The 23,160-nt window shown below is 44.8% G+C and overlaps 1 protein-coding gene across 1 annotated transcript in view; it reads left to right on the top strand.

The window, feature by feature from the left end:
• The window catches only part of qless (decaprenyl diphosphate synthase subunit 1 qless), a 120,518-nt gene that overhangs the window by 76,747 nt on the left and 20,611 nt on the right, over positions 1-23,160 (top strand). The window contains exons 2-4 of the mRNA XM_071674594.1: positions 932-1,090; positions 14,708-14,838; positions 17,230-17,368. Coding sequence (XP_071530695.1) covers positions 932-1,090; positions 14,708-14,838; positions 17,230-17,368 — 429 coding nt within the window. The remainder of the gene's footprint in view (positions 1-931; positions 1,091-14,707; positions 14,839-17,229; positions 17,369-23,160) is intronic.

A 23,160-nucleotide genomic window follows, 5' to 3' on the forward strand; every position in this document is an offset into this window, starting at 1 on the left:
ATCTTGACATGAAAATATGATAGCGTTTGAGACTATATGACGCAGTATAATCAATGTATAGCTAAACTTCCTCTCTCTATGTGTTCTTCTTCCACAATCTTGACATGAAAATATGTTGGCGTTGGAGTCTATATGACGCTTCTGGCTCAGTGCAAGTCTGTGAAAACGTCATAAGCCCTACGGCACCGCCTAAGAGCCTTGACTTGTGTCCTACCGTTGCCCGGGCTGTGACGACGGGCATGTAGAGGAGTCTGTGAGGCTGGCTCTGGCTGCAGCACCAGGAATACAAGCGGTGGTGTAGCACACACCAGCATGACTGGTATTACCATTACCATGTGTGACGCTTTTGGCATTTGAGCGTTAAGGCCAAGTATATTGGCACTTAAGTGTTAAGGCCGAGTCACTGATACACCCACACACACCCACACCTCTTCTGCCATCGCGGCTCTTCAGTGGATATATTATCTCGAAGTAATATTTTTTTTCCTATGTATTTTTGTGTATCTTGATATACATGTGTTGAGGGTTTATAGAATTTTCGTGCGTCGCAGAAAGAAATAATGTATCAAAATATGAGGGAAATCCTTCCAAGCTTTCACTTGGGTTTCAAATCCCTTGTCCTTTATTTACGCCGAAGAAGTGTTGCAAAATAGACCAAAGCTTGGGTATATTTATTCCTATGAGCCCACGAGGAAATGAAACACGTGAAATTCCCAAGTGCACTTTCATGTAATAATCACATCATCAATAATTTTCTTTAATGATATGTACTTAAGATGATCCGATGTATATGTTTCTTAAACGTATTCTTACTTATGTATCAGTAGTATATATATGCATATTTCATGGCCATACATATGTATAATTAGAATATATTAGTAATCTCAGGGAAGATGTTTAATGACTATGTTGTCATCTTTATGTCCCGCAGAACCAATGGACGCGTCGGTGTCACCAGTGCCGGCACGTGTGCACGTCCGGGCCGCCCTTACCGCACGCGCACGTGCCGGGCCCCCAGACAGAGGAACACGCCCACCCTGCCTCTCTGGCCGAAGCCGATCTTATGCATATGTTCTCCGAAATTAAAAAGGTAAGCCCTCTTGCCCGACCTGTACTGACGGTAGATCTCTCTCTGGATTTTAGCTCTGCCTTGCTTGTCTGTGGAGGTTAGGTTCCTCTGTGTTACTTATCTGTGTAGGCTGTGTAGACCCTGCATCACTTGTCTGTGTAGGTTGTGTAGATCTACATTGCGTGTCTGTGTAGACCCTGCATCACTTGTCTGTGTAGGTTGTGTAGATCTATATTACTTGGCTGTGTATGTTGTGTAGACCCTGCATCACTTGTCTGTGTAGGTTGTGTATACCCTACATCACTTGTCTGTGTAGATTGTGTAGACCCTACATCACTTGTCTGTGTAGGTTGTGTAGACCCTACATCACTTGTCTGTGTAGATTGTGTAGACCCTACATCACTTGTCTGTGCAGTTTACGTACATCAGCATCACTTGTCTGTGTAGGTTGCGTACATCAGCATCACTTGTCTGTGTAGGCTGTGTCGACTCTACATCACTTGTCTGTGCAGGTTAAGTACATCAGCATCACTTGTCTGTGTAGGTTACGTACATCAGCATCACTTGTCTGTGTAGGTTGTGTAGATCTAAGTGGTGATGTCACAGACAACAGTCGTACAGACAGTACGTCTGAGATGCCCGGAGCTGTGCATGACGGGCGTCGTAATGTTCACTCCGTCACTTGGCTGCGACTTTCATGTCATGCTATGTCGTGTCATGCTGTTGGGAAGGATTGTGGTGTCCGTATGACAGTTTGACTGGTTCACTGGGTAAAGCAGTCATGCCTAACCGACTAATTTCTTAGGGGAGGCGAGAAGGGGATGGGAGTTGCTTTCCATTTTCTTTTTTGCTCTTCCAGTCCTCTTTGTTGCAGTGACGCCGACAGAAAACTTCGCCGGACTTTCACCACGCGAGTGCGACTGGTGAGATGCTCTGTTGCCCGTGCAGGGCTCAGACCGAGGCTGTGTGGCAGGGCTCAGACTGAGGTTGTGTGGCAGGGCTCAGACTGAGGCTGTGTGGCAGAGCTCAGACTAAGGCTGTGTGGTAGGGCTTAGGCTGAGGCTGTGTGGTAGGGCTCAGGCTGAGGCTGTGTGGCAGGGCTCAGGCTGAGGCTGTGTGGCAGGGCTCAGACTGAGTATGTGTGGCAGGGCTCAGACTGAGGCTGTGTGGCAGGGCTCAGGCTGAGGCTGTGTGGCAGGGCTCAGACCGAGTATGTGTGGCAGGGCTCAGCCTGAGGCTGTGTGGCGGCACAGATAGCCACGTCATGGACCAACCGGTCTCCTGCTACCTGTCCTTCCCATGTCCTTTCCCGTACGGTGGAAGAGGAATGGGAAGGCCCAAAGCAGCAGGGATAGGGATGGTGTGCCTGATTGCTCATATTTTCCTCCAGTTCCCAGTATTGGTCATGAAAGAATTAAGTTAATTTCATGTTACATTTGTCATGGCGGAGGAGTACGCTGTAGCGCACGTTTCGTAGCATCATAGCGCACTTGTCATGGCATCTGGTGCACCTCTGGCTCAGCAGGCCATCGCACACCTCTGTTGCAGCAGTACAGATGTGCCTCATTGTCACATCAGCTGTACAGTGCGCCTTTATCCCGGTCATGGCACCAGAAAAAGAACCGGACAAGTTATCTTCATCTCCTGCGGACCGGACAAGTTACACAACGTATATGAGGGGGGAGAGAGAGAGCTGCTGTATCAAACAGCTTGGTAGACCAAGCCTTCTCCAGGAAAGTTGCCAGAAGACTTAGGAGTAGGTGAGGACAGACAGCAAAACCAGCAGAAGGTTTATTGAAATGAAGAGGAGGGAAAGTTCCGTATTTTCAGTGGTGTGTGCGAGGGGTTGATGGAGAGGACGAGGGGGAAATACGAGCTTGTGAGATGTTAGTGGGGGTGGAAGATGCGTTTTAGGGAAGGAAATAAAGTGTGAGGAATGGGTGAGAAGTGTGTGAGAAAGTGTGAAGGGTGCGTGTGGAAGTTTCAGATGCGACGGGTGCGTGAAGAGGCGTGAGGGGTGCGTGAGGCCGTAAGTGTATCTCAGAAAGTGCGTGGGGTGGGTTAGGTGTAAAGAGTGCGTGAAGCGCTTTGAGGGACGCATGTGAACATGTGAGGAGCCATCCCTAGTCACCACACCAGAGAGCGTTTTGATACACGATCATACACCCCACACCCCAGCCCACACCCGGCCATCACCAGCATCGTGGCATGACCATCGTCTCCACCGCCACAACTGTAGCAGTGTGGGACGCACGTATAAACATGGAGACATTACCTTTGTCCCGTGTTGTGGTGTGATGGTCACTCCCACGGGGGGGGACCCGTGTACGATGGATTGGGGGGGGGGAGCATTTGGCCTTGATCACTTGGTGCGTTTGTTGTGGCAGATATTGATGGTTGAGGATCGTCCGTGCGTCGTGCCATTGTTTCGTTCCGTGACTGAACGGGTAGCACCATTTGTAGTGAAACGACAGGGCATCGCTAAGACCAGTAGAGGGTGGCCAGGCGTGTGTGTGTGTGTGTGTGTGTGTGTGAGAGAGAGAGAGAGAGAGAGAGAGAGAGAGAGAGAGAGAGAGAGAGAGAGAGAGAGAGAGAGAGAGAGAGAGAGAACCCGCTGAGTCTCTCTGCCGGCAGTAGAAGCTTGAATAACGTGTGTCCATTGGTTCACTGCTTCAGAAGCCGCTTCCATCACACACGGCCTTTTCGAGTGGTACCCCGAAGTTACAAGATAATTTGTAATTATAATTCGTACTGAGTTATGATGTCTGATCACCTCCCTCATACCCCAGAATAGTTAGATATGATGTATTGATGCTTGCATAGGACTGTTAGATCATGTAATACCCTTTGATTAGACCTTTTTTTATGCGCAGATTTTAGAGTCACACAGGGAGTGGGTGGGTGAGGGAAGGAGGTCGGCCAACACCTGTGGAAGGAAACGTACAGCGTCATGGATTAATTACGGAGTGTGGGGAGCTGTGGTTGGTGGGGTAGTGAAAACCTACTGGAGGAGTCCGCAGGGTTGTGGGAACTCGGCCACTGCTCTCACAACGCCTCTCCCACACTACTAACACACACACACACACACACACACACACACACACACACACGCGCGCGCGCGCGCGCGCATCGCATTATCGTTCTTTTCATTATCGCTTAATGATCGTCCATTGTTATCTACCTCACCTCTGCACTTGAAGATTTGTACATCTGATTCTCGTGTCTGTGGTAATTAGAAACTTGTAATTACATCAGTACTATAAAACTAACTCGACCCATTTATCGTATGACTTCAGAAACCACCTTAATTGAGCTTCTTGAAACACCTAATGATCCTGTTTCAAACCAGAGAGCACCTCATTGTTTCTTCTTGTGATGTTTGAAAATGTTTCACTCTATCGTACCAGTGTCGCCTAGACGCATGTAAATGTACCAGAGTCTGCTGAAAGCATCTCGGTATCGTACCAGAGACATAATGGTACGTTATTATGCCTTTGATGAATGAATGATACCAGAGTTAAGAGAACGCGTTATCGTACCTGCAACAGCTGGAAACACCTGATTATTATCTAAACAGTCATTATGATGTATGTTATCGCCAGTGCAACGGCTGGAAACGCTTCGCTGTCATACGAGTCATTGCAACATACGCTCTTTCGTACCTGTGACACTCGCTACGAAACTAGAAAACATCTGACGTATGTTATCTTGTTTCGGCTGAAAAAAAGAAAAAAAATAACATTACTGGGAAAGAACAGAGAAGGGGGCCAAGTGAGGATTTTCCCCCTCTTAGGCTCAGTCCTCTGTTCTTTAATGCTACCTCGCTAATGCGGGAAATGGCGAATATGCATGGGAAAAAAATATATATATATATATATATATATATATATATATATATATATATATATATATATATATATATATATATATATATATGAGAGAGAGAGAGAGAGAGAGAGAGAGAGAGAGAGAGAGAGAGAGAGAGAAGACCCGACAGTCATGACGAAGTTATTTGCTGGAGAACAGTAATGGCAGCGCATGGAAAAGCCAGATAACAGACCTGATAGTCTATGATAGAGTTACCTTCTGAATGATAGCCTCCCAAAGTCGTTATCTTCACCTACTAAGACAGGATATATAAGCATGTAGCGTTCACAGCTTGGCCGAGACTGTCATGAACACAGGCTCCAGCTGAATGATGACCTCGCTATCTTATCCTCATGACCAGCCTTCACCTACGGTCAAATGAGCCTTCTCCACTGTGCCAAGGGCTCACACGGTGGACTGTTCCCTTCTTTTCTGCCTGACCTCTTAAGCACGACGGCAAGGCCCTTGAGCACGATAGCCTGGCCTTTGACCCGACTCTAGAAGGGCCAGGCCAAAGGCCATGCTATCGTTCTCAAAGGTCGTACCGTCGTGCTCATGGGCATACCGTCGTGCTCAAGGGTCGTGCCGTCGTGCTCAAGGGGTAAGCCGTGAGTGAGCGTGTGCAGCACCGCAGACGTGTGGGAATAGTACTGCCATTACCTTCTAGTGCTGACCCCTGTAGACAAGGCTTTATCTTATCAGCGGACAGGTGATAACGTTGTCCCTTGGTGACTGCTGTACCAAGTGGCTACTCCGCCTTCCCTCCTCCTCCTGAAGCAGTCCGCATCGTCGGGAAGGTCTACCATCCTCTATGGCCTTGTCATATTCAGGGCTTCTTTACTGTCACTTATTTCCCGCAGTGAATCGCACTGCATCCGCCTGTATCTTATATGCTTAACAGGGACACTGAATCAGTATAGCCTCGCAGATTCTTAAACACAGTATAGCCTCACTGAAACATATTAAATCAGTACAGCCTCGCAGAAACACACTGAATCAGTATATATATTATAGCTTCGCACTGGACACTTATTTCACCCTTTGGAACGCCAAGTTAAAACGGGGCACCTTTTGTGCGTATTACTCTCATTACATGATACTGAGTCACCAATTATGGTAGAGTCTGTAGATTGGCGCAGTTTTGTACGGCTGTTATAAGTAATGGATCATGTTATGTAGCGCTACCTCCATACATATCCATTTTCATATATATATATATATATATATATATATATATATATATATATATATATATATATATATATATATATATATGATGTGTGTGTGTGATTATCATTCTGCTTACTGTAAAGAATGATAACCCAAAGGTTGCATTGCGAAATAACTGTTACGGCGTACGGAAGCACGGCTGAGAAAGATAATCGCTCGGAAACTGATGAAGGGGAAATTGTCAGGTAGGTAGGTCAGTAAATGTGTAGATAAATAATGGGTAATTGTTGCGGTGGTATGTTGTGGTGGTGGTGTGTGTGATGGGCGTCGGGGGCATCCGTTGACATAGTATCTTCCATCACTGCACCTGCGCTGACACCATCGCCTGCCGCAGCAGCAGCCGACACACTCTCTCTCATAAAGGATATACCTATAGTTCCTCCAGATATATATATATATATATATATATATATATATATATATATATATATATATATATATATATATATATATATATATATTATAGGTCTTGATATCGTAAACGTTCGATGTATCAGCCGTTATGGGAAGTGGAAAGTCTTTATTGCGGACGATGAGCGTTGGCAGCGCGTTGACCCGTCGCGTCTTCTAGACTCGTTCTCACGGAGGACGGGATGAGACTCACGCTTCCTCACTGGACATCCGTGGGCCTTGAAGCATGTAGTTCCAGTCAACTCCGCCATCATAGCTGTAGTTTATCGGGAAGCCTTTAGAATCAACTACTTGCGACAACAGGAAGACTTGCAACACCCAGCCCGCATTCCTTCAAGACAATTTGATGAAGTGGACAGCCGTTACGTGGATACGGCGGGGGAGGGGGGGGGGGGGGTGGCGCTCCCTCCTCAGCCCACTCTCCCCCTTCGCCGCTGACCCAGAGCGGTTGTGTTGTGTCCGGAAGCAAAGCTTTGGCTGCTGCAGGAAAGTGATCGGTGCCACGGCTTTCTCCCGTGGCCAGTATAGAGGCGGGAGAAATGTGACGGCAGCGCATGGATACCGAACATAATGACCTTAGTCTTGTACAGCACTTTCCTGTGTGCCCCCTCTCCACATTCTCTCTCTCTCTCTCTCTCTCTCTCTCTCTCTCTCTCTCTCTCTCTCTCTCTCTCTCTCTCTCTCTCTCTCTCTCGCTCTCTCTCTTTCTCTCTCTCTCTCCTCTCTCTCTCTCTCTCTCTCTCTCTCTCTCTCTCTCTCTCTCTCTCTCTCTCTCTCTCTCCGTTGTGTTCAATGAAGCCTCAGATTTCAAGTTTTTGTGAGAGGTCTTGTGTAGTCTACCACGATTTTTTGTCCAATTTTCTTCTTCTTTTGCTTTCATATATGTCAGCAGGTGTGTGTGTGTGTGTGTGTGTGTGTGTGTGTGCGTGTAAGTAATAATTACAAGGTGCAGGAGGCGCCCTTCCTATGATCTGATGCTGCATACCTGCCACGCTCCACCACCAATGATGTATATGTACTTCATAAACACACACACACACACACACACACACACACACACACACACACACACACACACACACACACACACTGGTTATCCTGGTGTATGAAGCAACACGTCTTCACTACACGTGTACTCTGAAGAGGGATTTTAAACCCATTGGAACTTTAGCTGTCACCTGAGGAGGTTATGGTAGAGGAGGGGTAACATAATAGCAGGGGAGATGGTAACATGATGGTAAGGGTGAGGGTATACGAGAGCAGGGTAGGGGGTTTATGACGGCAGGGGAAGGGGGATATGAATGCAGGGGAGAGGGGTACTTGACGACTGGGGAAGGGGGGTTAGAGAAGGATAGGAGAAGTGGTTTGGCTAAGTTGCGTTGTACAGTGAGGACCTGATACCTTGGCTTACACGATCAACAACAGACAACAGTGACCTTCCACCTTCTCACGTCTCGTCTCCTCTTGACCCAGTCTCCCGCGCCTGCTTCCTGCTGCCCACAGGCCCTCACTCTGGTAACTAGTTGTTATTGCTACTGCTGCTGCATCTGTTCCTCAGTGACTGCTGCATCTCTCTCTCTCTCTCTCTCTCTCTCTCTCTCTCTCTCTCTCTCTCTCTCTCTCTCTCTCTCTCTCTCTCTCTCTCTCTCTCTCTCTCTCGTAACTGTTACTGGTGCGATTGCTGCTCTCTCTCTCTCTCTCTCTCTCTCTCTCCCTGTCGCTGCCAAATAGTCTTTCTTCAGTATTTGAGGCTAATGATTTCCTAAGTGAGATCGATTTCAGTGGACTTAAACGAAGCAAACGACTGGGTCGATTAACTTGGGTTGATGAGCGAGTCAGTTGGCTGACGCTGTCGAACTGATGTAAAGGTGGTCTGTGCTGATATGGGAGGCCTTGGTGCCTTAAGGTCTTCTTAGGTGTGCCACAGCGCTGGGTCGTCGCCCCAAGGGTGACACCGGGGCCGTGGCTTCCAACAGCCTGCCTGATTAAGCAGAGGAACAATATGGGGAAGAAGACCTCCAAAACCATCGTAAGGTTTACGTAAGGTAAGGTCCCAGACTCAGCTGTAGAGGGGTAGAAGATCTCCAAAACTATCGTAAGGTCTACGTAAGGTAAGGTAAGGTCCCAGACTCAGCTGTAGGGGGTAAAAGATCTCCAAAACCATCGTAAGGTATACGTAAGATATGGTAGCGTCCCAGACCCAGTCTTAGGGTTAGAAGAACACCCCCACAAAAAAATGATTAATAATAATAATAATGATAATAGTAATATGATAAATAGATGAAATAAAAAAATCATAAAATAAATGGCGACACACGAAGAACAAATTTCAACCCGTGCATAAGGTAGGAAGCTGGTATTCCCGGCCGTTTTGTGTACGCGACCGACGTTTGTACGAGCGGGAAGAGACTGGTAATGAGAGAGGACTTTTGTTCTCTCTCCTCACTTAAACAAGCCTGTCACGATGGATGGTGCACCAGTGATTAATGGCTTTTGTTAGATGGCAACGACCTTGTCCCGAAAGGCAAGGGGTCCGTCTCCTATGGTGGATGATAGTCATTAGTGTCATTGTTACGTGACCTTGTCAGAGCCCTATAAGAGGATGGCTTCCGCAGGAAAAGGTATTGCGAAATGTCTTTTATCTTAATGCACATGAGTGTCGGACCGGACTGTCGTGGTGGCTATCGTACGAGCGCTTCCTCACCTGTCGCTACTGACCCATGCACTTCACTCATGGCCAAGGCTGTGCACCCACCTGTCTTTATTCACCCACCTGTCACTGCTCATCTACCCTGTCACTTCTCACCCAACCAGTAATCACCTATACGTCAGTGTTCACCAACTTTTCACTGCTCACCCATCCGTCACCACTCGCTCATCACATCTCAACCAGCCCGTCACTGCTCACCTACCTGTCACCACTCACCCGTCACATCTCACCCACCTGTCAACGCTCTCCTACCCATGCATGGCGCACTCACCCGTCTCTGTTCGCTGAGTGATGTATATGATCCGCTATGATGGCCACTTGTGTCCCGTGTATTCCTGCTACTGCATGTGTCCTCTGTGTAGGCTGTGTGAAGCATGTATGTAAGTTATATGTAACCTGTGTAGGGTGAATAATGGCCTTCATGTAAGCTGAATGTAGCCTCCATATGTGAGCCATAATTATGCCTTACTGTCACCCAAGGAGGTTTTCCTATACAAAGTCCGTGACTCATTTTGTGAGGACAGACTAAATCCATCTGCTGTTTTCTCCAGGACTCTGGTGCAGTAGGTTAGCTGTGGTACATACAATTATTCGTAGCAGTCGAGGGAGGCTGAGGTTTGTGTGTGTGTGTGTGTGTGTGAGAGAGAGAGAGAGAGAGAGAGAGAGAGAGAGAGAGAGAGAGAGAGAGAGAGAGAGAGAGAGAGAGAGACGGGACTCCATCCACAACCGGTGGGTCGAACAAGCAGTAGCGTCTCTGTTGGCGGCCTTAGACTCGACCACACCGCTTGGAGAGAGTTTAGGGAATGATTATAAGTAGTCTTCATTTTCTCACAGCTGCTGCAGCTTGCCGCTGGTGGCACCTAGTTTCCCCGCTGGTGTCGCCAAGTCACTTATTTGAAATTATATCGCTTGGTTGATTTAAGAAGTGCCTTGGGCGGGAGGAAGGGGTAACGTTATGTGCATCAGTGAGGTGCACGGGACGGTCGGCATATGGACGATCGAGGCAAGCAAACCCCCTTCCATCTCACGGAGGGCTTCCGAGTGTCGTAGCAATTGGAGAAGGACATTGATAATGGAGGTGGTCAGCCGGCGACAAGCAGCAGGTGGCTTGCCCTTGGCTGGTGTCCCTCGTTCACCGTTAACACCTCTCGTGTGAGTCCATATTGTTTGCTTGTGGCGTAGCGCGATCAGTTTACCCCCTTAGTGCTTGTACTGGCAGGCAGGCGTCGGATGGCAAAGGTGTAAGAGGCTATATAGAAGGGTGGTTGGCTCGAGGATAGAACTGGGTTAGAAGAACCACGACTTGCAAGCAATGTCTTAAGATGTGCGATAGCGGGAGGAAAAAGTTGAGAACAAGGTGGCTGTTGTGTTGCTAGAGACCTCCACATTAGATATTCTTTTAGTTGTTTTTATTTTTTTACCCCTGTTTATGGAGAACGTGGGACGACAGTGACCCACAGTCTTCAGCTGCTGCAGGTGCTCTTCAATCTCGCCTTCACCAGCAGTGAATGTGTGAGGCGGAGGGAGCCAGTTAACGTATTAACAGGGTATGTAAAGGGACCAGTCCCCTGCTTACGGTTGTGTGGGAGTGGTGGAGAGATGCACACAGATGAGAGCAGAATTGGTAGGAAGTGACTCCAGCTTGTGAGGGAGGAGGGTGAGGTATGTGGGTAATAAAGTGAGCCTAGAGACACCGGATGTGCGCCGTGGTGCGGCATTGTGCCAAGCCTCCCACTCTCGCCTTGGCTGGTCGCGTCAACTGCGACGCCACTTCGGATTTCTAGATGTGTGATTCAGCGGTTGGCGTCGGACGTCCTGTTGTTTGGTCTGGGGCTCCTGGCTCGGGAGTTGGTGCCAAGGCTGCAAAGAGGGAAGGTAGAGAGGGAGAAAGTGACTTAGGCTGTAAAGAAAAACACGACCTCGTACACATAATGAATACGACGGCCTTTAGTGTTGATGACGGGGTCCCTTTTAGACAAGGAGTCTTCCTTGAAAGGTAGATTAGTCTGGAGATTATAGCTATTGCTTTGGAAAGTGTCTCATGAGTCTTAAAATGCTTTCTTATTTGGGTTTTATTGACAGAAGCTTTGCAGTACTTTTTTTCTTATGCCTTTTCATCTTTAGTTGACGGAGATGTTTTAGTACTTATGTTTCTTAAGAAACGTTACATTGATCTTATTATATATTCGGGTCGATGGAGACTGATTACATGCGTATAAGCACAAGTTTGTCACCTTGAGAGAGAATACATTTTGTTGATGTCTTAAGTGATACTGTAAATTCATTTCTAAGGTAATGAAATACACACAAGTAAAAAAAATAAAAAACTAATAAACGCGCATTCTTACCGAAACAATTCTTATAGTGTTACACTCTTGTCTTTAGTCTTGTACAGTATACTCTGTGTGATACAAGCTAATTGACATTATTGTTAAACAGAGAATTAATGAATACCATAGTACATGCAGGTACGAAATAGTTCAGGGTATTTTTAGTCCAAAAGACTTTTTCTTTTAAAACTGTATAATAATGAACCGCTTCTGTACTTGAAATGATCTTGGAAAATATCTCATTGTGCTTTTCCTAGCCGAAACATACCCGGGGATAAATAAGAAATGATTTATGACAGTCTTCTTAAAACTAACTCGTAACTTTTTTTTTATGTTACAGGCTTCATTCGCAGATAAAAGTCCACACCAAAACTAGGCCTTCTTTGAAAAAACATAAAGGTTAATGCAATGGAAAAAGAAGAGATAAGGGAGAGTATTTAAGAATGGGAAGAAAGTGTGAAACGTGTTTTCAAATGTGCCAGGTCGTAGTTATTTGGAAGGTAGAGGGTAAAGACTTCCAAAGCTTCGAAGTCATAGTACTGGGCAAGACAATGGACCGTTATTAACAAAAGGGAAATATTGGCTACCCCACGCTATACCTGGCTACACCAACACTGACCCAGGCTATCTCGACAGTCTCTGGCTGCCTCAACACTGTCTCTGGTTGCCCCGACAGTCATAGGTTGCCTCGACACTGTCACTAGCTGCCCCGACATTGTCACTGGCTGCCTTAATATTGTCACTGACTGCCCCGGCAGTCACTGGCACGGGAAGCCGATGACCCGACTAACTTGTGTCGAGATGATTGTGTGAGAAGTGCAATTTTTTCCTTGGCAAAAGCTGATGATAATCGTGGAAGAAAGTAAAGGATGATAATATTCCTGATTAGTGATGTACGATAGTTTTTTAGCAAGTGATGGAAGTTTCCTGAGACAGTGTTTTGTTCTTAGTGTCTTGAGGCTGGATTTTAATGTTTCTAGTTATGTAAGATGTTCCTCCCCTTGCGATGTCAAAGAGATGCTCAGATGCTGCCGAGTTCTAGCTGTAGCAGAACAGACAGTGTCGGAGGAGATCCCCTCCTCTGATTCGCTCTGTACCGTGAATATCTGGCAGAGGATGCCCTAGGGACACAAGAGCACAGAATAGTTACGGTCACCTGTAACTCAAGATCAAAAATGAAGGGAGGGGTGAAACTTAATGATTCTGACTTGTTTGTGTTACAGCTGCTGAGCAAACACCTGCCGGGGGAAATGGAGCCGGGAGCCTAGCTTGTTTACGTAAACGTACCTCACCTGTTGCTTCTAAATCTTAATTACGGTTTTAGGTTATTATAAATGCATTCCTTGACCACAGGCATCACTTGTTGTGCCAGTGGTACACTATGGTCCACCTGGTGGTTATAGCGAGCGTTTACGTGAACCACAGATGTTAGTCGGGTTGTTATAAGCTGTAACTCAGGGATAACCATCTGGTCTGGTGTTGCCCCAATATTGCCGTCTGTGATGTCGCGGCGAGGTTGTGCTGGATACTCTTCAAGAAGGGAGGACCCCTGTTAGTGTCCCTCTTAACGTGTGGTGCTGATCTGCTGCTGGCACTGGCAGATTAATGAGCAGTCAGCTTTTCAATCGCTCCTGGTTATTAGCTTTAGTTTTTTTTTTTTTTTTTTTTTTTTTTTTAGGAATGGAATTCTGTCATTGTGCTTGCGTTCATGTCTATATACCTGTTCATTTGTGATTACACTTTCTTTGTGTGACGTTCGTATGCAGGGAATTTATGTTCTTGTGATTCGCTAGTAGGATTTGAGTGTAGCAGTGGAGGCCAAGTTTGCACAGATAGTTTGGCGTATTTCACAACGTGCACCACTTTTCCTCCCGCTTTTATCTGCCCTGAAGATTTAGCACTGATGCTCTTACTATTGTAGGGTTACTGAAGCTTTTGTGTTGGACCCCATACTATCGCATCCAAAAGGTTTGTTTTAGAATAATTTTAGGCAACCAGTATGAAAGTGTGAAAGAGCACTGAGTATACTGAATACGACTAGGTGCAAGCAAGATGGGAAGTATTGTCGGTTCGTTTGGAATTAACCTTCTCTGATCTAACAGCTACAGACATTTCTTGACATTATTTGTATCACATCCATGGATGGGTCACATGGTGAAGAAGACAGCTTTTACAGTCAGTCGGAAGTAGAACATCTCGGAACAGTAACTCAAGTATCCCATATCTGGTGTCATTGTCAGTACTCTGAGAATTTGATAGTTCTATTTTATTTTTATGACAGCTTTTTATTTTTTTAAGCTTGTTACCTATGTAATGTAGTATTGTAAACCAAAACATGATGTTCTACTATTGATACGTTTTTTGTAAAAATAAACTATTATTATTATTATTATTATTATTATTATTATTATTATTATTATTATTATTATTATATTATTATTATTATCATCATCATTATTATCACTACTACTAACGGTGAAGGGAATGTTGCCAGTCACACTGACGCCATGCACGGGTGAAATATGGTAGTTTTTAGTGTTGCAAACCATGACAGAATTAGACACAGGTCGACGTCATTCTAGAAAGTATCAAGGAATTATTTCATGTTAAAGTTCTCAGCTTTCTACTAATACAGATGTTCTCAGGTAATTCTTGATTTGGCAATTTAGAGTGATGCCGCGTGGGAGGCAAGATAAATAGGCTATATATCATTACGTTTATCATATCATAAACCCCAGTGTTCCTTTTGTTGCAGACGGTTATAAAGATTACAGATGATGCTTTCTCCCGGTTAAGTACATTTTCAACATTACCTTTGTATTTTCTAATGCCGGTATAAGGCTATATACAAATGACAATCACCGACATGTCCGTCTTTTTGTCAGTCTTTTTTTTTTTTTGTGCGAGTGTGTCGCGACATGAAACATACACTCCTATCCTTTTTTTTTTTGTCAATGTGTAAACAGAAGTCCTAGGCGTGAATTACCAGGTAAGAATCAGACTAGGTGTTAAAATTCTAGTAGAGGTAACATGCTGGTTGTGTCCCTCACCGAGGTAGCAAGCTGACTCATGTTGTTTTCTCGTCTCCAGGAGCTGAAGTCACAGTTCGATTTACACGAGATCGCTAAATATTACTTCGACGGCCAGGGGAAGGCTGTGCGGCCCATGATCACTGTTCTGATGTCGCGGGCCATCAACTGTCACCTGCACAATGAAGACAGGTGAGCCTTTATAGTTTTCAACCTTATTTATAGATTATCCAATTACATTACCTCTGCCGCTCCCTTAAGTTGCCTTAACTCACGAGAATATGGATCAAATTTTAGTAGTACTTAATGACAGGTGTGGTACTACGAACTGAAATGCGTACTCAGTGAATGCATGAGGACAGCTTACTTCATTAATGTTCTTGTGGACAAGTGAGCAGGGTGGTTTTACAAAATACGCCTTACATTTTCAGATATCAGGAATACTGGCTTTAACCCCTCAACCTGCAACTATTTAGGAGGAAATCTATAAAATCCGAGAATATACTGTTCGAAGTGCATTTTGATCATGGAATGATAATTTCTAAAATAACGGTGACATAACGAGTGTGAGCTGCATCTCTTCTAAAGATAGACATGTAATGAAACAGACTCATCTCTCGAAAACGCACATAGGGTTTTTAATATGATTACTTATGACCCTCCAATAAAGACTATGTGAGAGTCTTTCCTTCAAGGACGACAGATCAGAAACTGAAAGATAAGGGCAAAGGAGAATAAAAAAGGAATGAAAAAGTGAAAATGTTTAGGGGGGGGAAAAGGATAAATGGTGGTGTGTGAAAGAACAGTATATACCAAGTCTAACCCAGCAGCTAAATTTTTTGAAGAAAAAAATCGACATGGCGGAACTTCCCGTCTTAACACCAGATTAGCTAGGATGTGCAAAGGGGGTAGGGCTTTGGACTGCAACTTCAGGCAGCCAAATGAACAACGAATAAAGACGCTACAGTGTGGTCGGGAATCACATGTGAGGAAGGGTTTGGGGTACAAAGTCTAGTGAAACCATTTATAAAAAAGTGTTAATAGATCAAGAAAAGACGTGGAACCAGTTAAGTTGAATTCTTGATTATGAAGTGGACTCGACAACCCTCGAGGCTTGTTTAACGGATGCTACAGAACCGACCAAGTCATTACGAGGTTCTTCGGTTATTCCATCTTAGAATGAGCTACCAGTACATATTGAGATGCTCTAGAGCTTATAGTAGACTTCAAGGTCGTCAGCTGTGTGAGAACGACAGGCACAGGGCAGGAGGCACGAGTCAGCAGGAGCTGTCAGTACCTCCAAAGTAGGCAGTTCTAAAAATTTGACTAGGCTGGCGATCGCTTCTCACGTTGATTGTTATGTCGTAGATAGCAGGACAGTGTTAATGTTTTATTATTATCGTTTTTCGTAATTATTTGGCAAACTAGCACGCTTCTTCAAGAGAAGCAAGGTATTTTTTTCGCAAAGAACATAATGATGGTATTACCTGAGAATAATATCAAGACTTTGTATCACCCAGTACTGTGTTTGTAAAATGTTGCTGTTGCTCAGGCTTGAAATAGAAATTTAACTGGAAACTAGAAATAGAACACATATATGAAACAGTTGAATCTTGTTGACAAAAGATCGATAGTCAAGAACAGAGAGAAAATCACCCAAGCTGTTGCTCGTCACAGGTAAGATAGCTGTAACATTCTTGAGACACATAATCATTCGGATACTCTTTCACGAGTTGCATCATGAACATGTAAAGCAAACCAGGCCTGAAATAAAGGAGCTCGTAAGAGAATCTTGTATGCATTGTCATCCTGAGACACTATATTACGTGTTCGCTAATGTTGGCACTATTTCGGCTGCCGAGGGGCGACAGTAAGGTGGGACCCTGTTCCTTTTTTTTTTTTTTTTTTTTTTTTTTGTCGATGCTGTTCCAATGTAAGAAGTGATAGGGGACCGGTTTAGGGTACGTGAGCTTCCGTCCCCACAGGGTTCTGGGTGATGATGGTGATGGTCTTCGTCATCCGGGAGAATGTATTTATACAAAGAAATCCATGCACCGTGGATGAGAGGAGGAGGGGGATCAGAGAGAAGGAGAATGTAGTGACATGGAAATTCCCGGACGCGGGAGAGAGGGAACGTCGAGATTATCTATGCTGAGCTTCGGGGTTTCCAGGTACTCCCGAACGATAGGCTTGTTGGCTTGCGTTCATGTTTGTATGCCTGTTAATTTGTGATTACACTTTGCTTTGTCTGTGTGACGTGCGTATGCAGGGAATCTTTGTTCCTGTTATTCGCTCGTATAATAACGAACCTCATTTCCAAACTTATTACTTTGCATAAATGTGTTTACCTCTGGGTTTATATATGTAAAGAAGCGTTCACTGGCAATTTGATTGTACACACGAGCCTGATATTGCTGTGTTGGCGTGTCCAGTCATGAAAAATGCATAAGGGGCGGTAAGAGCTGTAGTTCCTATGTTGAATAATGATAATACGCTCTTTCACGCCCTTCAAGTGATTTTTTTTTTCAGTTTTACACTGATTTCTAAGTGACCGGCTAGAAATGAGTTTTACTTTTGTTTCAGACTGTTTGAATCTCAACGTCAGGTGGCCAAGGTGGCAGAGATGATCCACACGGCCTCCCTAGTGCACGACGATATCCTCGACGCCTCCGACATTCGACGCGGCAAGCCCTCCGTCAACTTCCTCTACGGCCAGCGCAAGGTATGGTTCCTCCCTGAAATCCGGGAGAAGAGGATGGTGGTACTTTCTTCTCCCATACTTGAGGGAGGGAGGGATAGTTACGTTTCCTCTCCTGAGCTTAGGGAGAGGTTGGGAATATATCTCTCACCTGATGAGAGGTAATGGGATTATTTTTTTTCTCTATCCTCTGAGGAAAAGTAAATGGTTCAGGATCTTTTTTACCTTTTGGGTGGTGTGTTGAGGGGTGCGTCTTCCCAGAACCCCAAGGAAGCGAGATGGGACGTATGGCTCCTCTCTGGCACTCGAGAGAGAGAGGGGTAGTGCTACTCTCTTCCAGTATTTGGGGCGAGAGATAGAAGTGTGTAGTTACGGCCTCCCTTAGGACCTCAGGGAGAAGTTAAGGGCTCGGCTCCCCCACCATAACCAAAGGTGTACATAGAGGAATAAGGCTTCATGCTCTGTTTGTACCCAGGGGAGAGTTCATAAGTCCGGCTTTAAACCATCTAGACCAGTGTCTCAGCCGGATTTGCCCCGCGTCCGGGTCTTTGTTTACCGCGACAGAGGAATAAGGCTTCATGCTCTGTTTGTACCCAGGGAAGAGTTCATAAGTCCGGCTTTAAACCATCTAAACCAGTGTCTCAGCCGGATTTGCCCGGCGTCCGGGTCTTTGTTTACCGCGACCTGCTGATATACCCATTCAGTAGTAAACAGACAGTGACACAAGGATTTATGCCTTCCTTTTCGCGCATATGCTTCATCGAAGTCTCCGTCTTAAAGTGCAGATGCTTTGTTGACTCGCCGCGGACAGCTCACACCTTGGATAGAGGTTAGCCGCTCCACCTACACTTGGGGAAGGGATAGGAGACAAAGCTCACATTCAGCACTTGAAGGAGGGATGGCGGGGTAAGATCAACGCCGTAAAGGTATATAGCAGGGAACGGCCCTCCATCATACTTAAAAGGTTAGATTAGGGGTACAACTCTTCGGCTATGGGAGATGCTGAGGTAACAGGCTCCTGCAAGTCCTGCTTTAGTCAAACGGGGGCCTGATTGTGTGTGGTGGAGAAAAATGAGCAAGCTTGATAGTGTGTCAGGCATTCATTAAAGTGATGAGGTCTGGTTACCCACCAATGAAAGTTTATATGCTCTGCTGTCTTCTTAAAAGGAATTGTCTTCAATATATATATATATATATATATATATATATATATATATATATATATATATATATATATATATATATATATATTCCTTTTTTTCGTGAGCGTCAGTTTTCCTTTTAGTGGGCATATACTAACTGGCATATTTACACAAGCAGGGGGCGGAGACCGTGTGAAGAGGTATTGTTGGTGTACGTGTCATAAAATCGGCGTCCCAAACGTTAGGCCTGGCCATCGTGATTATATATATATATATATATATATATATATATATATATATATATATATATATATATATCCACAGAAACAACGGGAGAAGCATTCGACCTCGCTTCGCATTTCCTGTCTCTACAACTTTCGCTGGGCCAGCTCTGGGTCAGCGAGTGGGACGGTGTGTACATTTTCCTTTGCCAAGCATTACTTTCCTCCTCTAACAGTGTAGGTGCGGTGTGGGATGCTGTCTCACTCCGGTAATGACAGATCCCTTCATCCACAGCATGGTTTATGGGTATATGTGGCGTTACCTTTGCCAAATGAACGGCTGAAAGTACTGTTCTGTTACCTAATATATATATATATATATATATATATATATATATATATATATATATATATATCCCACTCAATTGCATTTTTTCCCTGCAAAAATCGTCCAAATGCCTCTCTCTTCTCTTTCACTAATACTCTTACTTCTTCATCCCACCACTCACTACCCTTTCTAAACAGCCCACCTCCCACTCTTCTCATGCCACAAGCATCTTTTGCGCAATCCATCACTGATTCCCTAAATACATCCCATTCCTCCCCCACTCCCCTTACTTCCATTGTTCTCACCTTTTTCCATTCTGTACACAGTCTCTCCTGGTACTTCCCCACACAGGTCTCCTTCCCAAGCTCACTTACTCTCACCACCTTCTTCACCCCAACATTCACTCCTCTTTTCTGACAGGAGGTCAAGAGAAAGGTGCAAGAGGTGAAAAAAAGGGCAAATGAGAGTTGGGGTGAGAGAATATCATTAAATTTTAGGGAGAATAAAAAGATGTTCTGGAAGGAGGTAAATAGGGTGCGTAAGACAAGGGAGCAAATGGGAACTTCAGTGAAGGGCGTAAATGGGGAGGTGATAACAAGTAGCGGTGATGTGAGAAGGAGATGGAATGAGTATTTTGAAGGTTTGTTGAATGTGTCTGATGACAGAGTGGCAGATATAGGGTGTTTTGGTCGAGGTGGTGTGCAAAGTGAGAGGGTTAGGGAAAATGATTTGGTAAACAGAGAAGAGGTAGTAAAAGCTTTGCGGAAGATGAAAGCCGGCAAGGCAGCAGGTTTGGATGGTATTGCAGTGGAATTTATTAAGAAAGGGGGTGACTGTATTGTTGACTGGTTGGTAAGGTTATTTAATGTATGTATGACTCATGGTGAGGTGCCTGAGGATTGGCGGAATGCGTGCATAGTGCCATTGTACAAAGGCAAAGGGGATAAGAGTGAGTGCTCAAATTACAGAGGTATAAGTTTGTTGAGTATTCCTGGTAAATTATATGGGAGGGTATTGATTGAGAGGGTGAAGGCATGTACAGAGCATCAGATTGGGGAAGAGCAGTGCGGTTTCAGAAGTGGTAGAGGATGTGTGGATCAGGTGTTTGGTTTGAAGAATGTATGTGAGAAATACTTAGAAAAGCAAATGGATTTGTATGTAGCATTTATGGATCTGGAGAAGGCATATGATAGAGTTGATAGAGATGCTCTGTGGAAGGTATTAAGAATATATGGTGTGGGAGGCAAGTTGTTAGAAGCAGTGAAAAGTTTTTATCGAGGATGTAAGGCATGTGTACGTGTAGGAAGAGAGGAAAGTGATTGGTTCTCAGTGAATGTAGGTTTGCGGCAGGGGTGTGTGATGTCTCCATGGTTGTTTAATTTGTTTATGGATGGGGTTGTAAGGGAGGTAAATGCAAGAGTCCTGGAAAGAGGGGCAAGTATGAAGTCTGTTGGGGATGAGAGAGCTTGGGAAGTGAGTCAGTTGTTGTTCGCTGATGATACAGCGCTGGTGGCTGATTCATGTGAGAAACTGCAGAAGCTGGTGACTGAGTTTGGTAAAGTGTGTGGAAGAAGAAAGTTGAGAGTAAATGTGAATAAGAGCAAGGTTATTAGGTACAGTAGGGGTGAGGGTCAAGTCAATTGGGAGGTGAGTTTGAATGGAGAAAAACTGGAGGAAGTGAAGTGTTTTAGATATCTGGGAGTGGATCTGTCAGCGGATGGAACCATGGAAGCGGAAGTGGATCATAGGGTGGGGGAGGGGGCGAAAATTTTGGGAGCCTTGAAAAATGTGTGGAAGTCGAGAACATTATCTCGGAAAGCAAAAATGGGTATGTTTGAGGGAATAGTGGTTCCAACAATGTTGTATGGTTGCGAGGCGTGGGCTATGGATAGAGATGTGCGCAGGAGGATGGATGTGCTGGAAATGAGATGTTTGAGGACAATGTGTGGTGTGAGGTGGTTTGATCGAGTAAGTAACGTAAGGGTGAGAGAGATGTGTGGAAATAAAAAGAGCGTGGTTGAGAGAGCAGAAGAGGGTGTTTTGAAATGGTTTGGGCACATGGAGAGAATGAGTGAGGAGAGATTGACCAAGAGGATATATGTGTCGGAGGTGGAGGGAACGAGGAGAAGAGGGAGACCAAATTGGAGGTGGAAAGATGGAGTGAAAAAGATTTTGTGTGATCGGGGCCTGAACATGCAGGAGGGTGAAAGGAGGGCAAGAAATAGAGTGAATTGGAGTCATGTGGTATACAGGGGTTGACGTGCTGTCAGTGGATTGAAGCAAGGCATGTGAAGCGTCTGGGGTAAACCATGGAAAGCTGTGTAGGTATGTATATTTGCGTGTGTGGACGTGTGTATATACATGTGTATGGGGGGGGGGTTGGGCCATTTCTTTCGTCTGTTTCCTTGCGCTACCTCGCAAACGCGGGAGACAGCGACAAAGTATAAAAAAAAAAAAAAAAAATATATATATATATATATATATATATATATATATATATATATATATATATATATGTTATGTTTAGCGTATGTTCCTATGCTAATATATGTGAACTAGCCAACATGTTATGTATATTTATTTATTTTGCAAATGTCTTCACTAACTGCGGCCTAGGGTGACTGGCGGAATATTTCCCCCTTCCCTTGTTGTTCTTGCTGATGTCATTCCTTTGCAAAAACTTGGTCACATTTCTTTCTCCTTTGTTTATGGCACTTTTAGTTACGTCATCCCCATTGGGTGCTGCAGTATCGACCCTTTTTTGTTATGATTAAGAAATGTAACGAGGTTTGAAAAACTACTTGGATGATAATTGAGTTTGGATTCTTTAATACTCGCATGTTAGGCGGGAAGGTGGAAGTGTTACACTTGCAGGCTGAAGTAGAAAGTTTCTGACTTTCCCCCCGTGCCTGTGGTCAAGGTTGTTCCGTGTTCCTACGCTAGTCTGGTGGCAGTGATACCTCCTCAAGAGGCTTGTTCGTAGCTACGTGTCGTCCGTGCCGTTATGTAAGTGGCCATTTCTACTCCCGCGTTTTTCATCTCCCGGGCTTCACAATAGGATAGGAAAACCAAGAGCTGACATCGGCTAGGGGAAAGATTGAATATGGCCATCAAGGAAAGGGAGTAAGGGGCGCGGCGCTGGCTGGGAGGCCCATATGAACGGCAGCAAATGATAAGCTCGCAGATTTGTGATACATCCTGGTACTTGAACAATTACACTATTAGTCTGATTTTTTATTTGCTCCTCTTCCGGGTTACCCCTGAGGCTCGATCCCCGGTACCCCTCTTCTTGATAGGCTTGTCAACAGATAAAGTATTTAGCCGTCTATACAGCATAATAAAGGACGTCTAGTTGGTTGTTGTCGTGGGCGCAGTGCAGGGCAGATGGGCTTTGGCAAGCGATGTATAAATACTTTCCCCTGTATGATGCAAGAGATAGTAGTATGTTGGATAGTTGAACGTGTATCCCTAAAAGTCGTGCGGCAGAGTAGCGATGACGTTACTGGCTTAGGTGATGCTGTCACCGATACCGTGTGCCAGAGAAAGCACTTCAGCCTCGGCCGAGATTAACACAACCAGTTGATCACTGGACGAGGGTAACATCCTCACTCATACTCGTACATCCTTGAGAACTTGTGAAAGTATCTGTTGGCCCCCAGGTCTTCTCTAGATGCAACAGTATCCATCACAGGCAAAAACATTTCATCATCCATATCATTCTCTTAACTTTTTTTTTCTTTTAACCAGTGCTGCTTTCACTCTTATGATATTCCTGTCGTTTAACACCCCGTTCATGACGCACGTTGTGATGTAAAGAGGTGGAATTCGTGATCATTTGCACATTATACATTAGTGTGGATGACTCCTGAGAAGTCTTGCAAGTATTGCTGATTCTTTCACCTTTATTTCAACTGATGCCTTATCTTTAAGAATGGAGCTGTTACTTCCTAACTCTGCAGTAAGGCTTGTCATAACTGCCCTTTTCTTCATGGCGAAATACAGGAACGTTGCATTTAGAATTGGAAGTACATCCTGAAATTTTGATATGCATGTTTACATTGTCGTTTGAAATTAATCTCGAAACCATATTAAGAAAAAAAAATCAAGAAAGTAAAGTGTTCAGGT

Source organism: Panulirus ornatus, chromosome 20 (assembly GCF_036320965.1).
Source record: "Panulirus ornatus isolate Po-2019 chromosome 20, ASM3632096v1, whole genome shotgun sequence".
Taxonomy (NCBI): Eukaryota; Metazoa; Arthropoda; class Malacostraca; order Decapoda; family Palinuridae; genus Panulirus; species Panulirus ornatus.